At 37.7% G+C, this 16,082-nt stretch overlaps 2 protein-coding genes and 1 non-coding gene across 6 annotated transcripts in view; all 3 read left to right on the top strand.

Annotated features, from left to right (window-relative positions):
• L2hgdh (L-2-hydroxyglutarate dehydrogenase) overlaps positions 1-2,699 on the top strand; it is a 40,309-nt gene extending 37,610 nt beyond the window's left edge. The window contains exons 10-13 of one of the 3 annotated variants that reach the window (XM_076850263.1): positions 242-290; positions 1,815-1,888; positions 2,063-2,152; positions 2,303-2,699. In XM_076850263.1, coding sequence (XP_076706378.1) covers positions 242-290; positions 1,815-1,888; positions 2,063-2,152; positions 2,303-2,477 — 388 coding nt within the window. In that variant the 3' untranslated portion in view covers positions 2,478-2,699. Of the gene's footprint in view, positions 1-241; positions 489-1,814; positions 1,889-2,062; positions 2,153-2,302 lie in introns of those variants that run through there. The other 2 variants (XM_076850264.1, XM_076850265.1) reach the window with 2 other exon arrangements.
• Positions 2,700-10,143: 7,444 nt separating this feature from the next.
• The window catches only part of Sos2 (SOS Ras/Rho guanine nucleotide exchange factor 2), a 94,137-nt gene continuing 88,198 nt past the window's right edge, over positions 10,144-16,082 (top strand). For both annotated transcript variants that reach the window (XM_076850261.1, XM_076850260.1), the window contains exon 1: positions 10,144-10,317. In XM_076850261.1, the coding sequence (XP_076706376.1) occupies positions 10,231-10,317 (87 nt within the window). In that variant the 5' untranslated portion in view covers positions 10,144-10,230. The remainder of the gene's footprint in view (positions 10,318-16,082) is intronic.
• LOC143396017 (U6 spliceosomal RNA) lies at positions 13,201-13,306 on the top strand. The gene has a single exon (XR_013090914.1). It is a non-coding gene; the product is annotated as a U6 spliceosomal RNA (small nuclear RNA).

Raw genomic sequence — 16,082 nt, 5'->3', positions numbered from 1 at the left:
TATATTTGATAAGCATTTGTTGCGCTGCCAGGTAATAGGCATTATGTTGTAGGTTAGGACATAGTTTTGCCAGACTCTTGATGACAGTCGTTGACTAAACATAAACCTATTTGGGTTTTCATATAATTGTACATTTAGAAGAATAAAGACTTTATTGCTTTAAAAATACTTTGTAAACCACTAACTTAGAAAGTGTCCTATCTCTATGAGTCAATTGATTACTACTTTTTTGCTTTTGCAGAGGTCCAGCTGGAGTAAGAGCCCAAGCTCTGGATAGAGATGGAAATCTGGTAGATGATTTTGTATTTGATGGAGGAGTTGGGGATATTGGAAGTCGCATTCTTCATGTGAGAAATGCTCCTTCCCCTGCTGCCACTTCCTCCCTTGCAATTTCTGGAATGATTGCAGATGAAGTGCAGCAACGGTTTGAATTGTAAATAATGGAAGGGGTTGGGTATGCATTATAACCTCCATATCAGCAACAAGAATGTATTAATTGTGTTCTTTAATTATAATTTAAGAAAAAGATTTTAAACCAGGATGGTGTCTCATGCCTGTAATCCTAGTGACTTGAGAGGTGCCAGGAGAATTGCAAGTTTGAGGCCAGCCTAGGATACTTAGCAAGATTCTGATTGCAAAAAAAAAAAAAGCTAAATAAGTACAAAATAAGCAGGATTCGGGAGATGGCTCAGTGGTAGAGCACCCGTAGGTTCAATCTCAGTACTGGGGGAAGGGAAAAAAAAAGAAAGAAATGGTTTTAAAGTCACCCTTTTAGATTAAAAACCCCACTGAATCATCAAAAATGTATAACAGAAATAAGAATTTTAAAAAATTAAATTTCATGCTCTTTGTGAATGAAGAAGCAAGGTGAAGTTTTATCTGTCTTGAATCCCTGACTTTGTTAATGATCTATCCTTAACTGACCAGGATCAAGAGAAGACTTGACTCTTAGAATTTTGGGGAGGAGCTGGCAAATAGTCTCCAGCTACTTGGGATGATGAGATGGAAAGGATCACTTAAGCCCAGGCTGATAAGTTGTTACTAGCTTGGGCAAAATGGTGAAAGCTCACCTCATTAAAAAAGAAGATGAAGAAGAAGAAAAGAATCTTTTGGTAAAGGTGAAATAAAAAGTTGATTATTCCTTGAAATCAATTGTTTGGCTTTAATAAGCTGTTTTGTCTCTCATAGAAGAAAAATCTAGTTTAGTGTATTGTATGTTGCAAATGTTCTTTTAATTCTGAAGAGTCACAGAAGAGCTGACATAACTTAGAGCAACAATTTTGTATTTGAAAGTTAAAAATTTTTAATTTCAAGAAAATACATGATATTTCACATTTCTAAGTAGTTTAAAACAAAACTTTTATTATTTCTAATCTCTTTATAACATATGATATTGGTATCACTAAATTCACACAGCTGTTTATCATATGTGATTACTGCTACAGTCTTCTGTGGTTGAGAAACTAAAAGCACATAGAACTGATAGTTTTTTATAAGAGCATTTTAGAATCCTGACACTGATGTATAGAACTCTGTAATTTTAAACAATTATTTATCTCATACCTCTGTCCTAATATTTTCAAAATGTTGGCCAAGATCACTCATAATTCATACCTATTTGGTTTTTCAGGGCTCCTATAAACTTTTATGAGGACATTTCTCCATTTTTAATGAATATCTAACTTTGAGGCATTCACTTTTGTAAACCGCGAAAGTGCCTTACGTTCATGTGTACTTCATGACTATGTTAAATCAGTGGCCAGTGCCATTCTGTATATACGTGTGTGGTTTATCTGATTGAATGTTTCTTACAGTTGGGAATGTTGTCAAATAGAAATGTAAGTGAAAAATGTGGCAACCGGACTGGAGAAACAGAACCACAATTTAGGTGAGACATTTTCAATCTATTCTCTCACATGTGCTCCCTCAGGACTAATCTTCCACGTTTCATTTTTCTTACCTCTTATCTCTCCCAAAACTGTTTGATGGATGAGTAGAAAGGATGTGCATGTTGATTGATAGGAAAAACTTTTCTGTTTTCTTCCTTTTTTCTTCCCTTCAGCCTTGATGATTACATTGACCAAGCTACCTCATCCATTAATTTGAAAGAATACTCATCATTAACTCCAGTTCAAGAAGCAGCTCATCCTAGGTAAATAGATTAGGCAATTATTGAGCAGTGGGGATGAGCATATTGAGAACATTCAGAAGTCACTGACAGAAGAAACAAGCCCCAATGGATCTTTACAACTGATTCCTTCGAGAAATGCAGCACACAGGATGTTTTTCTGTTCTGTTACAGGACTACTAAGACATGGAAAATATTACAGTTCTCTATTTCATCAGCAGTAAGATTGCATACACACTACGCTGTGGAAAAGACTAAAATTACAAAAGTAACTGTCCTAATGGACGCAATCCTCATTCCATTGGGGTCTGTACTATACCCCCAAGAATGTAAGCAGGAAATTTATTGAAAAAATTTTTGAACATGTAGGTTATTCTGTTTGTAGCATTGAATATTATTTCAATAGGGTTTTATTGTTAAATACTTATATAATATTTAAGGGTTTTGTGTCTGAGAGAAGAAAATGTATATTAGTATTAAAATACTTTAATGAGCCTTGGTGTTGTGAACAAATTTTTTAGTTCCATAAAAACTTTTACTCAAATAAATATTCTGTGTGTAAAACTTAAAACTGTCATAGCTTTAGATAAGCCAATCTTTAAAAAATTAAAAACTGCCTTTCTATTTGTACATAACATAAAAATGAAGCAGAGAAGTTTATATTTTAGGTTAAAAGTGAAGCATTTTAGGTTTTAGCTTCATCGTGTTTAGTTTGTGGGGAACTCAGTATACTGGCAAGTACATTTTTGGTGTTCTGTGTTATATAACTTAACTCTTTTATCTATACATGTATGTATATCAAAGTCCTCCCTTGATCCTCTCAAAGTTTGCACTGTTTGGGGAGTTGCCCTTGTTGTTGGCAGAGTTTCACTTCCCCTGAGGTCATTTAGAAGTCTGCCTACTAACTACTGGATAACTTTAACTCTTAGAACTTTCTTCAAAGGACAGTGGTGAGAGGGATATATATTGCTAACCCCTGGCATATGGAAGTGTGTTGGGCTTGCGTTTGGAGGCTGTCCAACCCTGATGGCTATGCCTGTGAGTTATCCCTGTGAACCTAAGACAGATGGTGTCTATATTGTTTAAGAGCTAGCTCTGCCCTCCTGGGCCCTTGATCTATGTCTAGACTTCTTTGGCTAGATGTTTCTTCATCTTTCTGAGTATATACCATTTATTATCTAAACACATTATGGACAATTTTGAGGAGCAATTGTGAAGTAAGTTGCTAAGTTTTTTTTACTGAACTCCAGGATTTTTTTGAAATCTCTTCATAAGAATTTAAGGTGGAAGGATGGGTGCAAGGACAGGGCAAAGTGGTTGGGAAAGAAAAATGCCTAGAAATGTTTTCAAATAGTTTGTGCCCATTAAAAAATGGACATAAACCCCAAAGCCCTGAAGGGAAGAATGGTGAAAACAACCAACTCTATACTTTTCTAACCTCAAATCCTAAAGTGGATCATGTTTTGTGAAGTGTTATAATTGCCTGCTAATGGAAGGGTTTTTCATCAAAGTTATCTTGTTAAGATTCTTTTGCCTCTTGGATAAATGATAATTTTACCTTTTACATGTGACAAGAGAGGTATATTATAGCATGCTTTGGGTTGCTCAGGGAGCCCCATTTTAAATTTAGGGAAAGACCTGAAGGCCAATGGTAACAAAGTGATGTTGCTTACTAAAGAACCTTGAATTTCAGCCAAGTTTGGCTTAAAACTGTATCTTTAGAATCACTTCTTTTAACTTTGTTCCTCTGAAACTGCTGGAGTAAAATGAATAGGCAAAAGCAGTGTTGATAATTTTCTCCATGCCTTTCATATATAATTTTACTTACGTTTGTCCACTGAGAATACAAGAGATGTCTTTTAGTGCCACCAGTTTATGATTAAGGGTATTTTGAAGGATCGGGTAGCCAGTATTGCTTGGAATACAATATCAGATTGCTGTTTCCAAGAATGCCTAGTTCCTTCAACCTTTGATTGCCTAACTTTTTCTTAGATTCTTGATCAGTCGTACTAGCTGGGACATGTACAAAGTTCTAATTGCCTGGATCCTTTTAAATAGCAAGAGCCAACCAGATGGAGATGTACCTCAGTGGTAGAGCATGTGCCTAGCATTTGTGAGGCCAACCCTGGGTTTAATCCCCAGCACCACAAATAAATAAATACTGGTAACCAAGTATGTTGGTAATGTTATAGAACAGTTGCCTTCTGATATCCAAGATGGTGCTTTGGGATTTAGGGATATCAAGTAGGGTTTGTTTTGATTTGTGTTTTTTTTTTTGCTTTTATTTTTGCATGTTAGAATTTTGTGGTTGGTAGTAAATTTTTTAACATACTTTGAGTTTAGATTTCTCTCAAATTACTTGATAAGTTTTTTAGAACTAAAGAAAATAAAGGCCTAGTATTAAATTTTGTGCTATTTTAACAAGGTTGAGATGACATTGAGGATTTCAAGGTTCCACCAGCATTTCCAATTGAGAGGATAGTGGAAGGAGAATATATTGATTGCATTTATCCTAAGAATGAATATGGTAGGTGAGAACCACAGGGTTGAAGGAAATTAGGACTAATCCAAATTATTGAGCTTCCAGGAGTACCAACAAGAATTTTTAGAAGGATCACATCGATGGATCACACCAAAGGATCACACTATTTTTGCCTAAGTAGAGGGTATATGTAAATTTGGCCAAAAAACCTGAAATTTGGCCAAATATGGTAGCCCATGCCTGCAATTCCAGCCACTCAGTAGGCTGAACACAGAGGATTGCTTGAGCCCAGGAGTATGAGACTTGTCTGGACAACAGACAAGTTGTCCCCCAAACAATAATAATAACAAAAACAAAACAAACAAAAAAAAAACATGAGTAGAATATCGTAATTATCAAATAAAATAACACTTCATTGTGGGCTAGTAGTATAAATTAACAAATACCATTTTTTCCTACCCTTGTGGAGGAAGTTTGTGTCTTTTGGTATTTTGAGTTCATCTTCTGGGAATAGAATCCATTCTAACAAGATAAATGAGACTATATTTATTCTAAGGCATAAAAAATCATTAGAAAGCTGATGAAGTAGACTCTAGATAGGTTGGGCTTTCTGGAACAAGTCCTAAAACCACACCACAAACCAGGCCACCAACATAGCAGTTCCAAAATAACTATGATCCATCAACAGGGTAATTGGCCAGACAGTGAGTCTAGCCATTGCTGCTGCTGCACACAAATAGTGACTAAATGATGGCTGCCTACAGAAGTATGAGATTTGTAGCTTCCATTCACTTCTGGCTTCTTAGACCTCACTCAAGTGTATCTGAAAAGCTCATCCTAAATCATTTCCAGAATCCTAGCTGCAAGGAATCTAGCTTTTAGCTTTCCTATCAGTGATAATAGGATAATAGGAGGATAGAATGTATGTTGCCTATCATATGCTATAACCATCACGCCTACTAATTAATTACAAATAGCAAACAATGTAGGTAAATTACTATATGTGCTAACACTTTGGGGCAAACAAATCAATATTTGTTTTATTTATTTTCTGATTGCTAACAAACTAAACCCTGTCTGGGAGCTATACTGAACAGATGATGAATATATTCATTGTTGATACCTCAACTTGATAATCATCAGGACTTGGAAGGATTTTATTGCAATAATACAAATGATAAGAACTTGAATGGTGCCTTTCACTTTTATTATAGGACTTTGTATCTGGAACAGCTACTTACAAAAAATGACTATCTGGTAATGGTGGCAATATCTGAATGACCTCAGTGTCATTTTCGTACTCCAGAGCACCAGGAAAATTATTTATGTTTAATAGCAGATTGTAAGTAACAATAACACATAATGCTTTTTTCTATAGGGCACAATGAATCTTTTGGAATTTCATAAAAATTATAGTTCCTTTTGAGAAGACATCATTGGTAGTCTTTTGCAGGGCATGGGGTTTCCAGAGAAGAGCCTCCCATGAGGGTTGTAGGTCGACTCTGCTCCCACTTCTTTCAGGCAAGTTGACTATGAAAGAACCAGAGCCCATCTATGGCAGCGAACTATGAAAGTAACAACATTTATTGTTTCCTGTGGTGTTGCTTTGATTTGCTACTGATTGGCAGCACTTGTAGCTTTAAATAAATTAAGGAAGTATGAAATCAGAAATGGGAGAAATGTTGAACAAATCCTTTTAGCAAATATTTTTTAATGAGAGAATATTAGTAGTAAAATTTTATCTGCCTTTTAAAATCAAAGATGTGCTTGGGTCACTCAAATTATCTCCCAAAGCCATTATAAATTTGAAAAGGGCAAACAAAATTACTGCTATCAAATTATTAATGTAGTATTTAGTGCATTAATTTCAGCTCAACTTTATGATTGAATTTTTGTTATATGTATGTACCCCTTCATAGTATCAAAGCTTAATATTTCCATTTTTTTTTTGGCCCATGAAGCAAAAGTTTATAATCAGGCTGGAATTTTTTTTTATTAAAAAAACTTTTAATTTTTCAGTGTTTTGAACAAATACCACATTCAGTTGGTTGAAAATTCAAGTTACAAAAAGGAACTTAGTGAAAAGTCCCTCTCTCCTTCAGCCACCCAATTTTCATCTTTGTTACAAGAATATTGTATAGTCTTGCAAAGAAATTATATTTACATACATAAAATAGTACCTACTTTAAAAATATAAGTGCTACCATATTCTGTGTATTATATTAAGCATCCTGCTCTTTTTAACTTCGCATTGTATCTTGGGGAATGTTCCACAGAGTCTTGGTCTTATTTTATAGGTTCCATTATGTGGATTTATGATTATTTATTGAACCAGTATCCTAGTCCTACTGATTATGTTTCTAAGATGTGTTTTGGTTTTGTCATAATGAACAACACTACAGTGAATAAACTTGTCTCTAAGTGGTTTCATATGAACAAGTATACCTCTGGAACACATTCCTAGAATTTGGTAGGTCAAAGGGTATGAACCTTTCAAATTGGGTTTTTCCCCCTTTTGTTTAGTTTTATTTATTTATTCATGTGTAACTGTAGATGGACAGAATGCCTTTATTTGTGGTGCTGAGGATGGATCCCAGTGCCCCACATGTGCAAGGCAAGTGCTCTGCCACTGAGCTCCAGCCCAAGCCCCAGCCTGTTTAGTTTCTTTCTTGAGGTGAAGTTTGTACTATGTTTTCCAGGCTGATCTCCAACTCTTGGGCTCAAGTGATCCTCCCTCTGCTAAGTAGCTGAAACTACAGGTACACACCATCCCACCTGGCTCCTTGAAGCTTTAATAGGTATTATCAATTATCAATTTATACTCCCATCTATAATAGAGTTCCTATTTCTGCATATCTTTAATGTCATAGTGGGTAATCAACCTTTTTGAACAGTGCTGTTCTAATTGATGAAAAAATAACAACAGTATAATTTAAATTTGCATTTTTTCTTATATGAGCAAAGTTGAGCATCTTTAATTAAAGTTTAAGAGACATTTATATTTCCTTTTCTGTGAACTATATTTTCATACCCTTTTTTTCCTTATTGAATTTTAGTCTACTAATTTGTAGGAACACTTTTCTATGTTAGGGAAATTAATTCAAAAGTGAATTTAAAAAAGGAATTGCAGGGTTGGGGATGTGGCCGAGTGGTAGAGTGCTTGCCTAGCATGCTTAAAGCCCTGGGTTTTGTGGTGCCCTAGCACCACGACAAAACAAAACAAAACAAAAAAGCTTAAAAAACTTGTAGTCTAAAGTTATAAATATGTTTTATTTTTTACATGTAAATTTTTGATATATCAGGAATTTATTGTAGTGTAATGTGTGGGGTGTGGATCCAACTTTGTTTTCTAGATGGCCCACTTGGCTGGCTGGGAAAATTTTTACTGGTGTCATTCTTAGATTATCTCCTACATGCATGAAAGATCACATTTCTGTTTGCCTAGCCCAGAGATCACAGCTCAGATGCCTGTAGAGACTAGGCAGGTTACATAAAAGGGGGAAGAATGCCAAGTGGGGAGTATAGCCAACTGGAAATGGGATGGCATACTTTCCTAAAGAGGGCAGCCACTACCCAGTGCCTGCTGATTATTCCCTTGCACAAAGGCAGTATGCCCAGCATTGCCTGATTTTGTCAAGAGAATCTGGAAATGTAGATTTTTATATGTAATCTCTTGAATTTTAAAATGGTAACAACAATTTTAAAGATTTAAATACAGCCCTGACTAAACAAAATGTGTCTTCAGGCCAGATTTGGCCCAGAGGAGACCTCTGATATCCTTGGACAAGAATAAAACTTCCCACCAACAATATTATTATCTTATGAGAAAGTAGGGTACCAATCTAGCAATTTGACAGTTAGTAGCTTATGGCTTGGGTCTGGGAATAGGGGAGAAAAGTAAGAACACTTTATAGAAGCCAAAGTCTTCACCCTTACGGACTGAAAGATTAGTTGGAGAAATACAAGCCTTGCACTATCCCGTCTTTATCCCAAGTACATGGCAATGTGCACATGGTCATTTATTGCAGGACATTCTGACTCAGTGGATACTTGGATTAGACAAATGCCTGTTTTGTTTTGCCAAGATCATGAAATGGTGCATGTTTTGGGAAGGATAATTTCTCAATTACTGATTCTGAAAGTGAAATGTTCCATGGGCTAGTTTTTTTCAGCTTGTTCTTCCTTTCCCTTGCTGCTGGTAGCTGGGTAAAGGGAGTAGTACATGCCTTTATTCTTTACAACCTGTTAAAAGCCATGTGCTCAGCATCGTTAGTGGGGTGAAATTTCTGACAGAGGTTCTAGAGTTTATGTCTCCTCAACTTAGAGAACCTTACAGGTTAGGGATTTTTTTTTTTCCCTAGCTTGCTAATGAGTAGGACTTCATCCCATGAGCCGATCTAGGTTTTGTAGAACCTGAGGCATATATGATTAAAGGAGACGATTAAGAAAACGAGTTACAAAAAAATTATCAAAGTTTTATGAAAATGATTTGATTTTTGTGAACACACATGGGTTAAGTGAAGGATCTTTAAATTCAAGTTCACTTAACAGTGAACTTTTTCTGGCCCTACAACAATGTGCAAAGGGATTTCTGCGCCCCACAATACCACTCGACGTGTTGTGGGGATAATTATCTCCTATATACCAAGGAGCCGTGTAGAGCACTAATACGCTAAGTATCTTGCTAGTTCTGATGCGCTGTTCTCTACAAAACCCTATACTAACTGCCTCCCACGACTGCAGTCCTGCGGCTGGAGGCTCACCAAGGGTGGCACTCAGTCGGGATTGTCTTGAGAAGGTCTAGAGGAAGAAGTGTGTGCGTAAAGATCAATCAATAAATTGGGGAGTAAGTCTGGAACAGACCCCTTGTAAAGTTCCCAGGAGAGGGGGACTCCAGGACCCCCAGCGCCCCAGCGCCCCAGCGCCTAGCCGGCGCCTTGGCTCCGTGGCGCGCATGCTCCGTACCGGGCCTCTCCGGCAGCTCCAGATAATGAGCGCCGGGCCGAGGGGGCGGGCCGAGCCGCGGCTGGTGCGACCCGGAGCTCGGCTGTGGCCCGAGGCGCTCTGCGCGGCTGCTGAAGGGGCGGCTGCAGCGGCCAGCTCTGTACGACCGAGTCGGGCTCGCTCGTTCGCCGCGCACGCCCCGTCGGTCCCCTGGGCCCTCTGGGGGTGACTAGGACGGGCCGGGCCGGCGGCGTTGCCTGTCGGGAGGGCGGGGATGAGGAGAGGAGCTGCTGCCGCCGCTCTTAGCCCGCCGCGGCCGTAGCGGGAGTCAGGGCGGAGGCAAAGCTAGCTGTACCCTCGCCGGGCTGCGAACTCAGACAAAGGAGGAGCCGCCGTAGGAGCGGGCCAGCGCCGTGAGAAAGGAGATCGCGGCCACCGCGCTTCCTTAGCGGGCGCTGCGCGAGGCGAGGGCCGGCCGGGCCAAGGAAGCCGCCCCCGGGGCCGCCGCCCGCCCGCCGGCGCCGCCCCCGAGCCGCCTCGGCCGTAGCTGCGGCCCGGGCGGGAGGCGGCGGCCGCCGGCGAGGCGAGGCGGCCCGCGCCCTGCCTGTCAGGCCACCGGCCCGGCCCGGTTCGGCCAGCGGGCCGCCCCCGATGCGGAGGCTCTGCCGCCGAGGCCATGCAGCAGGCGCCGCAGCCGTACGAGTTCTTCAGCGAAGAGAACAGCCCGAAATGGCGGGGACTGCTGGTCTCGGCCCTGCGGAAGGTCAGTTCTGGGGCGGGGGTGGCCGCCAGGGCCCTGGGAGGGGCCGGACGGCGGGCGGGGTGCCGGGCCCGGTCCCCCGAAGTTCTAACGGGGAGCAGCTTCTTCTCCCAGCACTTGGGTCCCGAGGCCAAACAGTGTCTCTCTGCCTGGCGACAGGGAACTCATAATTGCCTGTTGCATCCTGAAGGACGTTTTCTCATTTTTTTTTTTTTCTTCTTTTTTGGCCGGGTCCCGGAAGGAAGGTTTTGTTATGATCATAAAACTGGATTTCATGTTGCAGTCATTTCGTCAGACAACTTCCGCCGTTGACCAATTTGTTGTCCTCAGGCAGGATTCGGGCAAGAGAAAGTACCGCTGATATTTAGACAGTTTCTAAAACAAAAGCTCATTTTCAGGTCGGGTAATTACTTTTAATTGAATTCTTTGGGGGTGACCCCCCAGGCAATTTGCTTGTCAAGGTTGTCCACTCGCTTATAAGGCATTGCTTTTTCTTTCTTTTTTTGTAATATGAATGTTTCACATGTGTGAAGTGTCAGTGAATCATAATACTCATTTTACAATTCTTGAGGTGAATCTAAAGCGCCTCCCCACTTCCAGCAAAAGACGTCTTGCCTTAATACAGATATTTTCCTTATCCAATTTGGATAGTTTTCTTTTCTGGGTACAATTTCGAATGTGGAATCACTTTAAGGAACAAAAAAGGGGACAGCTCATACAAATCGATCTTTCAAGTTTGGGCGTATTGTTAGGATGCTTCTCTCCTGTTCGTAGTGTCAGTCTTCCTCTGTGAACTTAGGTAATAATTATACTGTCATTTTCATAATAAATTATCTTGTGAGGTCAAGACAAATTCAAAGACTGTATATGGGTTCATGATTACTTGTCATGCTCACTAGCATGGGCTTCCTTTACTGTTGATACAGACTTAGTCCCTTGTCTTTTATGTAAAATAACCAAGAATAAATTGTAAAAATAATAAAGAAAAAACAGTTTTAAAAGATTGCACTTGGGGGCTGGGGATATAGCTCAGTTGATAGAGTGTTTGCCTCCCATGCAGAGGACCCCAGCACCACGAGGAAAAAAGAAAAAGAAAAAAACCTACACTTGGAATGTAATTCTTTATACATTAAATTCCTAGAAATGAAAGGCAGTAGTGCATTTAAAGGTAAAAACGTTTTCTTCATGCATTCAGAATTTCAAATTTTCTAATTTCATGATTCTTAAAAGTAGACATTTCTTCCCTTAGGGCAAACACCAAGTCGTGGCTTCTTAAACACTTGGTGGAATGACTGTCATTTCACTGGTGTGCTGGGTTCTAAAGTATTAAATTGACCTTCTTCCATGTGTAGCCCAATTCTGTAAGGAGAGAGAATGAATTTGGAAGTGTGCTGAATGTTGATAATGAACTCTGGCCTGAATTAAAAACAAAGGAGGAAATGCTTAGATAGTAATTAGCCCTTCTACCATGCATAAGTGTGAGTGAAGTTACCAGGTAGGCCTATATTGTCGGCAGAATGAAGCAAGTGCTCATTAGTACTTTGTGGTAGCAAATAGTATTTAAGTGTAGGTAGCTTTGATTCTAATACTCCTCATGTACAGGTTCAGATTTATTTTTTTCAGGCTAGGTTAGAACAAAACCAGGACTAGCATCTAAGCCTGGTACATTGCCTTGGTCCTATTACTTAGCATTTAAATGTTGTGCTTGTTTTCTAGGTGCCTTGCAGATACTATATTGTTGTATTCAACAATTGTGGTATAGCCTTTGCTTATAAAATTACTAAGAAAATTTGGCCTTTTGTGGTGAATTATAAAAACAATTTCTATTAATTTATTAAATCAGTGTTATAGAATTGAGATACATTCCCATGGAATCATTTTTTATATATGGAAAATTTTTGGTGAAAGTGATTCAGATTATATCTATTTTTACAGTATTTGGAACATTGTGACATGCAGTTTCATAGTGCCTACTATGAGTTGCAGGCATTACAGCTCTTAAGGTACTCAAGATTCACTCTGCTAACCATGTCTTTGTATGATAAGAATTTCCACCAATTATGAAGAAGACTGTCTTCATATTCAAAGACTGTTGGTTGGGAATGTAACTCAGTGGTAGAATGCTTACTAGCATGCCAAGGCCCTGAGTTCTATCCCTAACACTGAGAAGAAAAAAAGAAGAAAAGCATGCAGAACTTAACCACCTTCCTCCAGATGACCACAGAGTTACAGACTACTAGGATTTGACTATACTATTTCTGTCTTTCATTTGGCACTATCGTTGAACATTTGATATATTATAACTCTATGCATTGTTTAATATTTATTGAACACATTTTAGGTACTTGGTACCATGTTGGATATTAAGATTACAACAATAAATTTTAAACAGTAAAAGCCTTTACAAGCTAGACCAAAAGTTCTAAGAAGCATTTACCAACTAGACCAAAATTCTAAGTTCTGAGGTTTGGGTTTTTGTAAATGAGATACCAATTCTGAGCTTAGATTTCTGTAATGAATATCCAGTAGCAATGTAGTTTAATTGGCTCTGTCAGGTTAATGCATTTTAGACATCTTAGTGGAATCTCCAAAATTATTAAAATAGAATTTTCAGAAAGGCAAAAATTCTGTGCAGATGTAAAGAAACATGTGTCAGTGATGTCATTATTTAATGAGAGCTCTAGTAAAATGTTAGATTCATGTAAATCTTTTAGTATTTATAGGTCAATTTATCTTATAAATAATAATAGAAAATAATGAAAGTTTCAAGCAGAACACTGCACTGAGAAATGCCTAGTATTATCTTTTGCTGGATTTCAAGTTTTGGCTAATTTTTATGAAGACTGTTTGGCAAAATCATCATTTTCAACATTGAAAAAACAAGGGGTGATAGCTTCTGCAGCACATACACTAAAATTGGAATGGTACAGAGAAGATTAGCATGGCCTCTGTGCAAGGGTGAAAGCAAATTCATGAAGTGTTCTGTAAAAAAGAAAGAAAGAAAATGTAAGGGATTTAAAAAATAATATGTAAGTATTTATTTTACTATGTAGAAACACAAAGGCTGAGGAGTGGATTTATGGAAAAATAATCGTAAAAATAGAAATGTGTTGTTCTTTAACTTAACTCAGGGTCTCCATGCACTTTACCACTGATCTGCACTTTTAGCCCTTTCTTTAGCTTTAAAAGCAAAACCTCAGCTAGGGCATTTAAAAACATACAGGGCTACAAAGCAGAGTTGAAATGACATTATTAATTGATAATATGTGGATTGTTAACATTATTGCTAAATTATGTATCTTTCCCAAAAGAGCCAAGATCATAAGTGCCTTCATCAATACTCCCCAAGAACATTGAAGCTATGGTATTCTGTGGGGAAAAAAAAAAGAACGGGGCTACATTTGTAAGTGTAGTTTATTACCCTTGATTTTGAAATATCTTTTATTTTATGCATGTGCTGTTTATATGCTGAGATAAATTAGCACTCTTCATATGGGAAATATGTCTTAAAACAATTTTACCACATTTTTAGTCTGATATTTCCATGGTAAATGATTTTTCTATAAGGTTTTCCTTATCAGGCTAGCCATGGAAAAGAAAAATGTCTATTTTCTTACCATCTGTAGTTATAAATGTCAGACAGAGCTAGAAAGAATTGGTTGAATTTCTGGGTCTAATTCAATTCCTGTTAAATATCGACCTCCCTACCCTGTGACAATTTTGCTCTCAGATAGCTGTCTAAAAGGCAAGTGATACAGAAAATGTGTGGGTTAATTAATAGCAGTCCATGGCAAGGAAAAAGTAGGTAAGAGCTCTGACTGAGAAATGCCTTTGTGAAATCTGAAAGATTCTAGTGTTTTCTGCCTTTCTACCAATGTCTGTTGGAAGTTTGTTTTAGAAGACTGTACATGATCTTTCCTGAGGCCCACAAGAAAAGTATAGGGTGACTTAAGAAAATAAAATTGGTGTCACTGATATATAATAGATCACAGAAGTCTTTAAGAAGTACTGGGTTCGGGAGGATATATGGTACTGAGTGTATCCTGTATGCCAGGCACTATTCTTGATACTGAAGATTGTAGCAAGGGCCCTTCCTCATAAAACTTTCATTCTAAATGGCTGGGAAAGGGCTGGGAGAGACAGACAATAAAGTTGCAAGCAATTATAGGAAAGATAAGTAGGAATTAACAAAACAAAAGAGGAGGAGAAGAGATTTGAGGTAGAGGGAACTGTAGGACTTTATTTAAATTAAGAACAAAGAGAATAAGGTCTTTATTTAAATTAAGAACAAAGAGAATAAAGAGAAGTAGCCTGTGTGGTAGACTATATGTAGATGAAGTTAAGGTCTCTACCTTAGACCAAGAAAGTTGTGTATGGTTATTTGTTAATTATGTAGCAAAGTAATTACATTAACTTGATCGTAATTGCTCTTTGAAAAGATCACTCCAGGTTAAAGCCAGAAACTAAGAGATCCTATGTTTTTTTTTTTTTTTTTTAACATGAGGCCTGTTCTGGATTTCCTAAAGCTACTGAATACAACAATAGAACTCAAGAGAATCATTTGGAATTATTCTAAACTAACAATAGCTCAAACTAATGCAAAGGGTTCAGCCAGAACTGGATGAGCATTAGAAATGCATTTTAACTTGGTGCATTTAGCTCCCTGTCAGCCATGATTTAGTAGCCTTTTCTATTTTCAGTTTAATTTTGGTATGGTATATTTGGAGTAATAATATTCCATTAAAGTGTTTTATGCTGAATGTCCACAGCATTACCTGTGTACCACTTGACATAAATCAAGTATGTGTCTTTTATATTAACCATAGCTTCTCTTTAAAAGGAACAGTAGTTTGATTATATCCTCTGTTAGCCTTTATATTGGAATTAAGAAGGAATTTTAATGAAACTAAAGGATTTAGCATTATCTCATGTAGTCAGCGTTAGAAATTAACAACTTAAAATTTTTTTTTCTTTTCATAAAAATGTAACAATAAGTAGAAATCTTTTAAAATGTATAAAGTGTTATAAACTTCACATTTTAATGTGTAGTAGTGAAGCAACACAATAAAAATAACATCAAGATCTAAGTATGGGTACTAGTGTTAGCTCTTTCAAGTAAGATTTTTCTTACAGTTTTCTTCAAGTTATTTTATAAACTCAAATTCTACTTCTTATTTACAAAACAATCTGTAGTACTTTCTTAATTGACCTATCAGCAGCATTTGACTGCTGATATTTTCCTCTTCCTTAAAATCCTTAATATCTTTGTTTTATTTACTTATTTATTTTTTTATATGGTGCTGAGAATTGAACTCAGTGCCTCACACATGTGAGGCAAGCACTCAATCACTGAGCTACAACCCCAGCCCTGGAAGTCCTTTTCTTACATGACTTCCAGAACAACATACTCTTCTGATTTTCTCTCTTTGGTATCGTTTCTTATTTATTTATTTTTTAAAATTAATTAATTTATTGGTTCTTTTTAGTTATATATGACAGTAGAATCTATTTTGACATAATTATAAAAGCATGGGCAATATCCTGTTCTAATTTGGTCCTCAGTACCTCTTCTTCCCCTATTCTTCCTTCTTCCCCCTCCCTTTCTTCTACTGGTCTTTCTGCCATTTACTCATATAGTTATTTTTTTAAAAAATTAATTTCTTGTGAATATACATGATGGTGAGATTCATTGTGGTATATTCATATATGTACATAGGAAAGTAATGTTAGATTCATTCCACTCTTTCCTTTTCCCATCTCCCCTTGCT

This window comes from Callospermophilus lateralis, chromosome 3 (assembly GCF_048772815.1).
Source record: "Callospermophilus lateralis isolate mCalLat2 chromosome 3, mCalLat2.hap1, whole genome shotgun sequence".
NCBI lineage: Eukaryota > Metazoa > Chordata > Mammalia > Rodentia > Sciuridae > Callospermophilus > Callospermophilus lateralis.
Note: the sequence above shows the minus strand (reverse complement) of the source record. Positions and strands in the feature narration are given on the sequence as shown.